At 40.4% G+C, this 14,601-nt stretch overlaps 1 protein-coding gene across 1 annotated transcript in view; it reads right to left on the bottom strand.

Annotated features, from left to right (window-relative positions):
* Window positions 1-14,377, bottom strand: part of LOC125107862 (patched domain-containing protein 3-like) — a 28,837-nt gene extending 14,460 nt beyond the window's left edge. The window contains exons 1-2 of the mRNA XM_047743330.1: window positions 13,133-14,377; window positions 12,064-12,185 (exon numbers count right to left, since the gene is read on the bottom strand). Coding sequence (XP_047599286.1) covers window positions 12,064-12,185; window positions 13,133-14,278 — 1,268 coding nt within the window. The 5' untranslated portion in view covers window positions 14,279-14,377. The remainder of the gene's footprint in view (window positions 1-12,063; window positions 12,186-13,132) is intronic.
* Between the last annotated feature and the right edge of the window lie 224 nt (window positions 14,378-14,601).

Here is a 14,601-nt window from a genome sequence, read left to right as displayed (position 1 = left end):
CACTTATGGTTTGTCTCCCTCCCAATCCCATCTTGTTTCATTTACTCTTCTCCTACCCCCTTAAACCCACATGTTGCATCTCCTCTCCCTCATATCAGGGAGATCATATGATAGTTGTCTTTCTCCGATTGACTTATTTCGCTAAGCATGATACCCTCTAGTTCCATCCACGTCGTCGCAAATGGCAAGATTTCATTTCTTTTGATGGCTGCATAGTATTCCATTGTGTATATATACCACATCTTCTTTATCCATTCATCTGTTGATGGACATCTAGGTTCTTTCCATAGTTTGGCTATTGTAGACATTGCTGCTATAAACATTCAGGTGCACGTGCCCCTTCGGATCACTACGTTTGTATCTTTAGGGTAAATACCCAGCAGTGCAGTTGCTGGGTCATAGGGTAGTTCTATTTTCAACCTTTTGAGGAACCTCCATGCTGTTTTCCAGAGTGGTTGCACCAGCTTGCATTCCCACCAACAGTGTAGGAAGGTTCCCCTTTCTCCGCATCCTCGCCAGCATCTGTCATTTCCTGACTTGTTAATTTTAGCCATTCTGACTGGTGTGAGGTGATATCTCATTGTGGTTTTGATTTGTATTTCCCTGGTGCCGAGTGATATGGAGCACTTTTTCATGTGTCTGTTGGCCATCTGGATGTCTTCTTTGCAGAACTGTCTGTTCATGTCTTCTGCCCATTTCTTGATTGGATTATTTGTTCTTTGGGTGTTGAATTTGCTAAGTTCTTTATAGATTTTGGACACTAGCCCTTTATCTGATATGTCGTTTGCAAATATCTTCTCCCATTCTGTCAGTTGTCTTTTGGTTTTGTTCACTGTTTCCTTTGCTGTGCAAAAGCTTTTGATCTTGATAAAATCCCAAAAGTTCATTTTTGCCCTTGCTTCCCTTGCCTTTGGTGATGTTCCTAGAAAGATGTTGCTGCGGCTGAGGTCGAAGAGGTTGCTGCCTGTGTTCTCCTCAAGGATTTGGATGGATTCCTTTCTCACATTGAGATCCTTCATCCATTTTGAGTCTATTTTCATGTGTGGTGTAAGGAAATGATCCAATTTCATTTTTCTGCATGTGGCTGTCCTATTTTCCCAACACCATTTATTGAAGAGGCTGTCTTTTTTCCATTGGACATTCTTTCCTGCTTTGTCGAAGATGAGTTGACCATAGAGTTGAGGGTCCAATTCTGGGCTCTCTATTCTGTTCCATTGATCTATGTGTCTGTTTTTGTGCCAGTACCATGCTGTCTTGATGATGACAGCTTTGTAATAGAGCTTGAAGTCCGGAATTGTGATGCCACCAACTTTGGCTTTCTTTTTCAATATTCCTTTGGCTATTCGAGGTCTTTTCTGGTTCCATATAAATTTTAGGATTATTTGTTCCATTTCTTTGAAAAAAATGGATGGTACTTTGATAGGAATTGCATTAAATGTGTAGATTGCTTTAGGTAGCATAGACATTTTCACAATATTTATTCTTCCAATCCAGGAGCATGGAACAGTTTTCCATTTCTTTGTGTCTTCCTCAATTTCTTTCATGAGTACCTTATAGTTTTCTGTGTATAGATTCTTAGTCTCTTTGGTTAGGTTTATTCCTAGGTATCTTATAGTTTTGGGTGCAATTGTAAATGGGATGGACTCCTTAATTTCTCTTTCTTCTGTCTTGTTGTTGGTGTAGAGAAATGCAACTGATTTCTGTGCATTGATTTTATATCCTGACACTTTACTGAATTCCTGTACAAGTTCTAGCAGTTTTGCAGTGGAGTCTTTTAGGTTTTCCACATATAGTATCATTATCATCTGTGAAGAGTGATAGTTTGACTTCTTCTTTGCCGATTTGGATGCCTTTAATTTCCTTTTGTTGTCTGATTGCTGAGGCTAGGACTTCTAGTACTATGTTGAATAGCAGTGGTGATAACGGACATCCCTGCCGTGTTCCTGACCTTAGCGGAAAAGCTTTGAGTTTTTCTCCATTGAGAATGATATTTGCGGTGGGTTTTTCATAGATGGCTTTGATAATATTGAGGTATGTGCCGTCTATCCCTACACTTTGAAGAGTTTTGATCAGGAAGGGATGCTGTACTTTGTCAAATGCTTTTTCAGCATCTATGGAGAGTATCATATGATTCTTGTTCTTTCTTTTATTAATGTGTTGTATCACATTGATTGATTTGCGGATGTTGAACCAGCCTTGCAGCCCTGGAATAAATCCCACTTGGTCGTGGTGAATAATCCTTTTAATGTACTGTTGAATCCTATTGGCTAGTATTTTGGCGAGAATTTTTGCATCTGTGTTCATCAAGGATATTGGTCTGTAGTTCTCTTTTTTGATGGGATCCTTGTCTGGTTTTGGGATCAAGGTGATGCTGGCCTCATAGAATGAGTTTGGAAGTTTTCCTTCCATTTCTATTTTTTGGAACAGTTTCAGGAGAATAGGAATTAGTTCTTCTTTAAATGTTTGGTAGAATTCCCCCGGGAAGCCGTCTGGCCCTGGGCTTTTGTTTGGAGATTTTTGATGACTGTTTCAATCTCCTTACTGCTTATGGGTCTGTTGAGGCTTTCTATTTCTTCCTGGTTCAGTTGTGGTAGTTTATATGTCTCTAGGAATGCATCCATTTCTTCCAGATTGTCAAATTTGTTGGCGTAGAGTTGCTCATAGTATGTTCTTATAATTGTCTGTATTTCTTTGGTGTTCGTTGTGATCTCTCCTCTTTCATTCATGATTTTATTTATTAGGGTCCTCTCTCTTTTCTTTTTGATAAGTCTGGCCAGGGGTTTATCAATCTTATTAATTCTTTCAAGGAACCAGCTCCTAGATTCGTTGATTTGTTCTATTATTTTTTTTGGTTTCTATTTCATTGATTTCTGCTCCGATCTTTATGATTTCTCTTCTCCTGCTGGGTTTAGGGTTTCTTTCTTGTTCTTTCTCCAGCTCCTTTAGGTGTAGGGTTAGGTTGTGTACCTGAGACCTTTCTTCTTTCTTGAGAAAGGCTTGTACCGCTATATATTTTCCTCTCAGGACTGCCTTTGTTGTGTCCCACAGATTCTGAACCATTGTGTTTCATTATCACTTGTTTCCATGAATTTTTTCAATTCTTCTTTAATTTCCTGGTTGACCCATTCATTCTTTAGAAGGATGCTGTTTAGTCTCCATGTATTTGGGTTCTTTCCAAATTTCCTCTTGTGATTGAGTTCTAGCTTCAGAGAATTGTGGTCTGAAAATATGCAGGGAATGATCCCAATCTTTTGATACGGGTTGAGACCTGATTTAGGACCGAGGATGTGATCTATCTGGAGAATGTTCCATGTGCACTAGAGAAGAATGTGTATTCTGTTGCTTTGGGATGAAATGTTCTGAATATATGTGTGATGTCCATCTGGTCCAGTGTGTCATTTAAGGCCTTTATTTCCTTGTTGATCTTTTGCTTGGATGATCTGTCCATTTCAGTGAGGGGAGTGTTAAAGTCCCCTACTATTATTGTATTATTGTTGATGTGTTTCTTTGATTTTGTTATTAATTGGTTTATATAGTTGGCTGCTCCCACGTTAGGGGCATAGATTTTTAAAATTGTTAGATCTTCTTGTTGGACAGTTCCTTTGAGTATGATATAGTGTCCTTCCTCATCTCTTATTATAGTCTTTGGCTTAAAATCTAATTGATCTGATATAAGGATTGCCACTCCTGCTTTCTTCTGATGTCCATTAGCATGGTAAATTCTTTTCCACCCCCTCACTTTAAACCTGGAGGTGTCTTTGGGTTTAAGATGAGTTTCTTGTAGGCAACATATAGATGGGTTTTGTTTTTTTATCCATTCTGATACCCTGTGTCTTTTGATTGGGGCATTTAGCCCATTAACATTCCGGGTAAGTCTTGAGAAATATGAATTTAGTGCCATTGTATTGCCTGTAAGGTGACTGTTATTGTATATTGTCTCTGTTTCTTTCTGATCTACTACTTTTAGGGTCTCTCTTTGCTTAGAAGACCCCTTTCAATATTTCCTGTAGAGCTGGTTTGGTATTTGCAAATTCTGTCAGTTTTTGTTTGTCCTGGAAGCTTTTAATCTCTCCGTCTATTTTCAATGATAGCCTAGCTGGATATAGTATTCTTGGCTGCATGTTTTTCTCATTTAGTACTCTGAATATATCATGCCGGCTCTCTCTGGCCTGCCAGGTCTCTGTGGATAAGTCTGCTGCCAATCTAATATTTTTACCATTGTACGTTACAGACTTCTTTTCCCGGGCTGCTTTCAGGATCTTTTCTTTGTCACTAAGACTTGTAAATTTTACTACTAGGTGACGGGGTGTGGACCTATTCTCATTGATTTTGAGGGGGGTTCTCTGAACCTCCTGGATTTTGATGCTATTTCCCTTTGCCATATTGGGGAAATTCTCTCCAATAATTCTCTCCAATATACCTTCTGCTCCCCTCTCTGTGTCTTCTTCTTCTGGAATCCCAATTATTCTAATGTTGTTTCGTCTTATGGTGTCACTTATCTCTCGAATTCTCCCCTCGTGGTCCAGTAGCTGTTTGTCCCTCTTTCGCTCATCTTCTTTATTCTCTGCCATTTGGTCTTCTATATTGCTAATTCTTTCTTCTGCCTCATTTATCCTAGCAGTGAGAGCCTCCATTTTTGATTGCACCTCATTAATAGCTTTTTTGATTTTAAATTGGTTAGATTTTAGTTTCTTTTATTTCTCCAGAAAGGGTTTTTATATCTCCCGAGAGGGTTGCTTTAATATCTTCCATGCCTTTTTCAAGCCCGGCTAGAACCTTGAGAATCGTCATTCTGAACTCTAGATCTGACATATTACCAATGTCTGTATTGATTAGGTCCCTAGCCTTTGGTACTGCCTCTTGTTCTTTTTTTTTGTGGTGAATTTTTCCACCTTGTCATTTTGTCCAGATAAGAGTATATGAAGGAGCAAGTAAAATACTAAAGGTGGGAAGAAACCCAGCCAAATCAGAAGAGATCCCAAATCGTGAGGGGGGAGAAAGGGGATAAATAGAGGTTCAGAAAGGAAAAAAAAATTAAAAAAAACTGATAAAGAAAAAATATAAAAAGGAAAAAATATATATATATATATATTAGATAAACTATTTAAAAAACGTTAAAAAAGAAAAGGGTAAAATTTAAAAAAATTTAGCAGAAGAAGAGAAAAAAAATTGAAAATTAAAAAAAAATTAAATTAACTGCAAGGCTAAAGAATCATGGGGAGAAAGCCATGAGTTCCATGCTTTGCTTTCTTCTCCTCTGGAATTCCGCCGTTCTCCTTGGTATTGAAACTGCACTCCTTGGTAGGTGAACTTGGTCCTGGCTGGGTTTCTCGTTGATTTTCTGGGGGAGGGGCCTGTTGTAGTGATTCTCAAACGTCTTTGCCCCAGGCGGAGTTGCACCGCCCTTATCAGGGGCCGGGCTGAGTAATCTGCTCGGGTGCTGGGTTTGCTTTCGGGAGCTTTTGTTCCCTGAGCACTTTCCGTAGAGTTCCAGAGGACGGGAATGAAGATGGCGGCCTCCCAGTCTCCAGCCCGGAGAAGCCGAGAGCCCGGGGCCCCACTCCTCAGTGCGCCCTCAGAGAACAGCGCCCAATTTCTCCTGTCACCCGGGCCTCCGGCCGCGCTCCGAGCTGACTGAGTCTGCGACCGGTTCAAGGTAACCCCACACTTAGAGCGCACTCTCGGCTCTGTCTCTGTAGCCGGCTTCCCTGTTCTAATACCGGTAAGCTCTGCGACACTCAGACACCCCTGATCCTTCTGTGACCCTGCGGGACTGAGGCCATGCTGACCCCTCGTAGGCTTCACCCCGGTTAAGCCTCTGGAGCGATGTCCCCAGCGGAACAGACTTTTAAAAGTCCCGATTTTGTGCTCCGTTGCTCCGCCGCTCCTTGGAGCCGGCCCCTCCCCCCGCGGTCTATCTTCCCGTCGCTTTGGATTCACTTCTCCGCCAGTCCTACCTTTCAGAAAGTGGTTGATTTTCTGTTTCTAGAGTTGTTGTTCTTCTTCTCTTCGATCTCCCGTTGGATTTGTAGGTGTTTGCAATCTTTAGATAAGCTATCTAGCTGATCTCCCGCTACCTGGAGTAGTCTCAGCCTGCTACTTCTCCACCATCTTGACTCCTCTCTGTAGTAGAAGTCTTAAAGCGGCAGTGACCATAAAGTGACAGATGTATTAAAGTGGCCACAGCCTCAAGGTGGCAATAGCATTAAGGCAGCAGCAGTCTTAAAGCAGTAACAGCTGTGTTACCAGTATGGAACCAATTCTAAGCTTTCACCTAGGGCTGATCCCCAGGCACAGTGTAAGCTTTGCTAAGTGTTGAAGGAGGGTCTAGGCATAGAACCATGTTGCAAAAATTGGGAGAGCTCCTTGCATCCGGGGAAATCTATGTCAAGACACTAACTAAACAAAAGCTAAGGTACAGAAACTTCAGTGATTACAAAAACAATAATTACAGTCTTTACAATAATAGTTTGGGAAATTCACTAAGAAAATGGACTACTACAGTCTTAAATAAACACATTAAAAAACAACAGAGAACTCTAGGAAATCTGATTTGAAGTTAAGTTTCTACCAGTTTAATGTAGATTGTTTTAAATTGAGAATTGTAAATCTCCATGGTAACACTAAGGAAAATCTCACAAAGTCACTGCCAAAGGGAATGACAAGAGAATCAAACAGCTCACTAGAAAAATAAAAACTAAACATTCAAGAGGCATAAATGGATGAAATGAGGGGTAAAAAAGCTAAGATATACAGAATACAAATAGCAAAATAGCAGAAGTCCTTCCTTCTCAGCAGATATTTTATTTCATTTTATTTTTTAAGATTTTATTTATTTATTTACAGAGAGAGATCACAAGCAGGCAGAGAGGCAGGCAGAGAGAGAGGAAGGGAAGCAGGCTTCTGCTGAGCAGAGAGCCCAATACAGGGCTCCATCCCAGGATGCTGGGATCATGACCTGAGCCAAAGGCAGAGGCTTTAACTCACTGAAACACCCAGGCGCCCCTCAGCAGTTATTTTAAATGTAAATGGATTAAACTCTCCAGTCAAAATGTAGAGATTGACAGAATGGATAAAATAGCATGATTCAACTATGTGGTGTCTACACGAGACTCTAGATTCAAAGACATAAACAAATTGAATGTTAAAGGATGAATAAAGATATTCCATATGAATAGTAACCAAAGGACACCAGGGGTGGATATACTGATATAAGACAAAACAAACTTTATTTTAAAAATAGTTAAAAGAGACAAAGAAGGACATTATATATTGATAAAAAGGCCAATTCATCAAGAGGATTTAAATACTACAAACACATGCACCACCAGTAGAGACCGAAAATACATGAAGCAAATATTGACAGACTTGCAGAGAGAAATAGGTAGCTCTACAATAATAGTTGGAGAATTCAATATACTTCTTTCAATAATGGATAAAACATCCAGGCAGATACTCTATAATGAAACATAAGACACTATATTTATATTTTATTTTTATTTATATTTTATTTATATTTTATTTATATTTATATTTATAACACTATAAATCAGTTCGACTTACAGATATACATAGAACACTCAACCCAATGATAGCAGAAAATACATTATTCTCAAGCACACATGAATCATTCTCTGGAATAGATCATATGTTTGGTTACAAAACAAGTCTGAAATTGTAAAAATATTGAAATTATACAAAGTATCTTTTCAACTAACAATGGAGTGACCCTCCAAATCAAAAATAGAGGGAAAGCTGGATAATTCAAAATGTATGGAAATTAACTCTCTATTTAATAACTAATGGGCCAAAGAACAGATCACATGGGATATTAGAAAATACTTAGCAATAAATGAAAACAAATACACAGCATACCAGAACTTACTGGATGTAGTGCTCACAGATAAATTTATATTACATTAAAAAAGAAAAAGATCTTAAGTCACTTTATGGTATTAGACCTCTCGTAGAAATAGAAACAAAACAAAACCCAAAGCTAACAGAAGAAAGGAAGGAAATGAAAGATTAGAATAGGAAAAAATAAAACTAAGTAGAGAAAAAAAAAGGAGAACCAACGAAAGTAAAATTTGGCTATTTAAAAAAAAATCAGCAAGTTGACAAACCTTTATCTAGAGTGACAAAGAAAAAAGAAGATCCAAATAACTAAATCAGATATGAAAGTGAAGATATTACTACTGCTTATAGAGAAATAGGAAGGATTATTTTAAAAAATACTATAAACAACTTATACCAACAAATTAGGTAACCTAGATGAAATGCACAAATTCCTAGAACCACGAACAAATGACATAAACTGACTCACGATGAAATAGAAAATCTCAACAAACATGTAACAAGTAAAAAGATTGAATTAATAATCAAAAACCTTCCAAAAAAGAAAAGTCCAAGACCAGATCATTGTACTGGTGAATTTTACTAAAGATGTAAGGAAGAATTAACAGCAATCATTCTCAAATCCTTCCAAAAGATTGAAAAAGGAACACTAATACTAATGCAAGATAAAGACTACAAGATGAAAACTACAGATCAATATCTCTTATGAATATGGATGCAGATGTCCTTAATAAAATTCTAGTAAACACAATTCAATAGCACATTAAAAGGATTATACATCATGACCAAGTAGGATTTATCCCAGGAATGCAAGAGAGGTTCAACATGGGAAAATCAATCAATGTAATATACCACACTAATAAGACAAAGGATTAAAACTATGTGATCATCTCAACAGATGCAGAAAAGGCATTTGACAAGACCTAATACCCATTTACAATAATGTGGGAGGCTGCAATAAGGCTTGAGACGAGGACCAAACCAGGCCCTGACTTGTGCCTCCTTTAAAGTCCGAATAACCTAACAAAAGGTTTAGGACTGGAAAAGTTGAGTAGCACTGAGAAAGGGTCTGTGCTATGTGTTGTGCGCTCGCCTATGTGACTTCCCACACGCTTGCTAAACAAATGAAAACAATTCGGTTGGGGTCATAAGTTCATGGCTGGTCCTTGCTGCCCTAGTACAGCCCATAAATTACTTTCAGGTTTGCTGTATCAATACAGAACAAGTGTACTGGCATCAGCCATTTGGTGTCATGAGGTCTGCTTATAGTGGGAACTCGTGGTTGTTTAACTAGACACAGATGTATTGCTTCTCCTATTGTGGGAACTCGTGGTTGTTTAACTAGACACAGATGTATTGCTTCTCCTATTGTAATATCACTATATATATGGCCTTAATGCTTTGAATAAACTTAGCACTGTTGGACATCCTCCTCAGTGCTCCTCCTGCCCCATCTCTCTGCTTCTCGAGTTCTTTTCTTCATCCTCTTACCCTCACATTCCTGGTCGATTTGTTGTGCCAGCTGCGACACAATAAAAATACTCAAAAAATAAGGAATGGAAATGAACTTCCTCAAAATGATAGGTGCATTTATGAAAACTGCATAGCTAACATTATATTCAATAGTGAAAGACTGAAAGATTTCCCTCTAAATTCTGGAACACGAGAAAGATGCCCATTTTCACCAATGACACTCAACACTGAAATAGAAGTGCTAGCCAGAGCAATTAGATAAGAAAAAGCAATAAAAGGAACTCAAATTGGAAGTGAAGAATGTAACTATTCCTTTTTACAGATTATATGATTCTATACATGAAAATTTCATATAATCCACAATAATACTAATAGAGTTAATAAACAAGTTGAGCAAAGCTGCAAGATACAAGATCAACACACAAAAATCAGTTGTGTTTCCATTTATGTGCAATGAACAATCCAAAAAATGACATGAAGAAAGCAATTGCATTTACATAGCGTCCAAAAGGATAAAATACTTAGAAATAAATTTAACCAAGGAAATAAAAGACTAAAAATTACAAAAAATTGGCAAAAGAAAATAAAGACCTAAGTTAATGGAAAGACATCCTTAGTTCATGGGGAGGAAGAGAGTGTCCTCTCTTCCAAACTGAGATTGTTCAGATGTCAATCTCACCTAAAGCAACCTATAGATTCAACATAATCTTTATTACAAAATGCCAATGGCCTTTTTCTTTTTTTAAGAGATGGAAAAGTCAACCCTCAAATTCATATGGAATTGCAAGAATCCCTGGATATCCAAAATAATCATGAAAAAGAAGAAAAGAATTGGAGGACTGAGATTTCCAGATTTCAAAACTCACAACAAACCTACAGCAACTAAAACAATGTGGTTCTGACATATCAACAGACATGTAGGCTAATGGAATAGAATTGAGAGTCCACAGAAATAAACCCATATATCTACAGCCAATTGATTTTTGACAAGGATGCCAAATGCAGTCAACTGGGAAAGAACAATCTCTTCATCACATGGTACTTGGACAACTAGGTTTCCATATGTGCAAAAATGAAGTTAGACCTCTACTCACACCATATACAAAAATGAACTAAAACCAATCAACAACTTAAATATAAGAGCTAAAACCATAGGAGGTTTTCACTTCTTAGAAGGAAACAGGGCAAAGGTACATGACCTTGGACTTGTCAACAGATTCCTAGATGTAACACCAAAAGCATAAATAGCAAAAGAAAAATGGTAAAAGATAAATTGGATTTCTTCAAAATTAAAAGCTTTTGTGCATTAAAGACATTATCAAGAAAGTGAAGAGACTGTATGAAAGAGTGGGAGGAAATATTCATAAATCATATATCTTTTCTTGAGAAAGAAAGAGAAAGCGAGCAAGCAAGAACATGAGCAGGGAAGAGGAGCAGAGAGAGAGAGAGAGAGAAAATCTTAAGTGGGCTCCAGCCCAGCACCAAGCCCAACTCAGGGCTTGATCTCACCACCCTGAGATCATGACCTGAACTGAAACCAAGAGCTGGATGTTCAACCAACTGAGCCACCCAGATGTCCCTACAAATCTGATAAAGGTTTAATATCCAGAATACACAAAGTACTCATTAACAACAGGACTCAACAACAAAAAGACAAACAACCCAATGAAAAAAAATGGGCAAAGGACTTGCATAGATATCTCTCCAAAGAAGACAGGCAAATGGCCAATAAGCACATGAAGATACTTAACATCATTCATAATTAGGGAAATGTAAATTAAACAACACTTTGCTACTACTAAGATGTCTGTCATCAATGTTGGTGAGGATGTGCAGAAATTAGAACCCTTACCCACTGCTGGTAGGGTGTAAAATGGGGGTAACCTCTGTGGCAAGTGGTTTGGCACTTCTTGGAAGAGCTAAACACAGAATTACATAACTTGCCAATTCAACTCCTAGGAATATATTGAAAACAGCAGCTCAGACAAATATTTGTATACCCGTGTTCACTGCAACATTATTCACAAAAGCCAAAAGGTGGAAACATTCCAAGTGCCCAACAACAGATAAGTGAATAAACAGCACTGTTTATATATGATGAAACATTAGTCAGGAAAAGGAATGAAGTTTTGATACATGCTACATCATAGTTGAACCTTGAAAACATTATGGTAAGTGAAATAAACCAGTCACAAAAGAACAAATATTGTATGATTTCACTTAGATGAAATCTCTAGAATAGGCAAGTTCGTAAAAATAGAAAGTAGATAAAGATTAACTGGGGGGGCAGGGGAAGGTTGTATGTGGGTGGCTCAGTCGGTTAAGCATCTGCCTTTGGCTCGGGTCATGATCCCAGGGTCCTGGGATCGCTCTGCATGGGGCTCCTTGTTTGGGGGGGAAGCCTGCTTCTCCCTCTCTTACTCCCCCTGCTTGTGTTCCCGCTCTTGCTGTCTCTGTCAAATAAATAAATAAAATCTTAAAAAAAAGTTAATAGGGATTGGGGTGTGGGGAGGCCATGGTGGGTTACAGGCTGAGACTTATACAAATTGTTTGAGGTGATGAAAAATGTTCAGAAACAGATAGTTGTGATGGTTGTACAACAGTGTGAATCTAATTAATACCACTAAATTGCACACTGAAAAATGATTGAAATGACATATTTTATATCTTCTATATGTATTTCACCACACACAAATATTTTTTAAAAGAGTTAAACAACTACTAAAACTGTTTTACCTGTAGCATGATATGATTGCGAATAATATGATTAGAAGGTATGCCAAGTGAAACAAAGGGATCACTGTCATAGAAGTGGCTTGAAATTCCAGTTGTCTGGAAAGTGATGTAAAGTAGACCACCTGCCACAGAAAATATACCCAAGTAAATAACTTTTCATTCCAATATTTGTGTGTAAGTGACAAAAACTACTGAAACACTACAGCTTATTCATTGAAACGACATGTTAAAATTTGTGGACTATGACTTTAGAATAAAGAGGACAACATAGATTTGCTTCTTCCCACAATCTATGGCATGGTTTCCAAAGTCTCTTGCAAAAACCCAAAGTTTAAAACTCCTGAATATACAAAATCTGAGTTCTATATAAGACCGTGAAGTCATTAATAGCCACAGAAAAGTGTCGCTTTTTCTAAATTTCATTAGGATGTCGACTTTTACTATTTTAAGTGCATTGATATTTCAGAAAGATCTGGTATTCAAAGGCTTTTTCCAGTAGCTGTCTCACTTTACCAGGCTTATTCACAAGTATTAAAGGGCTTGCTGGCCCAACATTACAGGATGGTTAGCATGTGTCTGGCACTGTGCTAGAATTTACTCAGAAAATGCTAAGCTAGTTCTTTTTTCATAAACACCATGAACTTCTGCTTGAAGGGTTTTTTGTTGTTGTTGCATTTTTTGGGTTGTTTGGGTTTTTTGTTTTGTTTTGTTTTTAATTTCAGTGAACTCCAAACAAGTTTTAGGGAGCTCCCCCAAACAGCAAAGACTTTAACTAAAAGTAGGAATTTCAAAGTCATTTGACTAGGAAACCTGATGATCAATGTCTGTATGGAACAGACCTACCTTGAGGATGTAGAATTTGTGTTTTCCACCAACATTACTAAGGATTTAAGATTTGTAGCATCCTTTGATGTATGAGATTAAGGACATTGATTTAAGTACCAAATAGAGTAGAGCACTCCCAGCTACAAGGCAAGGACTCCATCAAATAATTGGGGAGTGCTACTCTTAGGATCCTTATTCCTCCCACCTTCTCCTGGCCTCCCTCTAAAGCCCAGCCACCAGGTACCTGGATCTTCGTCAAGGCCAGACTCTTTTCGATGTTGCTAAGTTGGTTCAGGAAATGGATCAGCCACATCTTGCTAAGCTCGTTGACCTCGCCATCCTCAGTCTTCAGGAAGTACAGTAGCCGCATGGCCTTGGCCCTCACGAGTAACTGGTTCTTTCCCATCCTCTTGCCTAAAAATGTTCCTCCAATGGTCCCGGCCAGGTAGATGGGCTGGCCTGTTGGGTTGAATATTGGGAAGGTGACGCTTCCCAGGTCGAGGTTTTTGTTGCTCTGCCAGACAGCCAGGAGCGGGTTGGAGGGAACGCAGAAATCCTCGTTCTTAGCGCACACCTGATCGTAGCGGGTCTGGGTTCCGTTTTCCTTGGTCACATACAGATCCTGTATCACAGCATCCAGTTTACTAATTTCTTCCAGGATTTCTTGTTCCAGCACGGAGGTGGTGTTGGAGACCGCCAGAATGCAAGCGAAATTGACTTCAGTGCTCTTCCTGGAGATGGAGAAGTGGTAAGAGTCGTTGGCGGTGAAATGTCCCTGCACAAAGCGCCGCTCAGCCTTGGCGGGGCTCCCGATGGGGGTGTACTGCTCCTCCAGGTTTTCCTCTTTATCCTTGGGTAAGTAAATCAAGCCGGTGCCCAGAATGGCCGTCAGCGCAATGGGCGCCAGCAGGAAGATCCAGGGGTGCGAGCCCACCACCCACCCCAGCCTTCCCAAGGCGCGGGAGAGGGGCTTCTCCAGGCAGTCGGTGTGGCAACGGGGTCTCTCCGACCGCTGATTTTCCGACCATGACCTTGAGCGTGACCTTGACACCGGCAGGCCTGAAGGCCCCCTCGCGGACCCCGACTGGGAATAGGACGCCTCAAGGGACTGCATGCGCTGGCCCGAAGCCCAGTGAAGCCTGGGTCCCCGTCCTTGACTTGACCGCAGGGGCCGCTCTGACTGGGGCTTGGAGGCGGGGAGCGGCTGTGCCCGCGGGCGCGCCTCCCCCTCCGCCGGCCTCCCGGAGTCCGGCCCGGGCTGGGCCTCGGCTTTCTGCCTCGCCTCGGGCTGCGGCCTCCACAGAGGCTCCGGCTCCGGCTCCCGCTCCGGCTTCTGGGCTGCGGACTGGGGCCCGGCCTCTGGCGCAACCTTGGAGGGGCTGAGGCTCATTTCCGGGAAGGCGAGGCCACGTTCTCACTCCGGGCGGCCGGCGAGGCGGCAGCGGCTGGACGGAGCGCCCATCTCACCGCACCCGACGGTTTCCTGGAGAAGTTCTAAGCGAGTCTGTTTGAGCTCCGGCTGCTCGCGCCCCGACCCTGCAGGCTTCGGTGCGGAGCACGTGTTTGGACCCACGGCCCGACTGGCCCCAAATGTGCGTGTGGCGCGCCCGTGCCCTCCGGAGTCGAGTTAACACAGAAACACTTCTTAAAGTAAGATGCGTGCCTGTTGTACAAGACTTACATTTGGGGGGGAATTTGGCTTCCACACACACA

The sequence above is a fragment of the Lutra lutra genome, chromosome 8, assembly GCF_902655055.1.
Source record: "Lutra lutra chromosome 8, mLutLut1.2, whole genome shotgun sequence".
Lineage (NCBI taxonomy): Eukaryota > Metazoa > Chordata > Mammalia > Carnivora > Mustelidae > Lutra > Lutra lutra.
The sequence above is the reverse complement of the archived record's forward strand: the minus strand, read 5'-3'. Positions and strand labels throughout refer to the sequence as shown.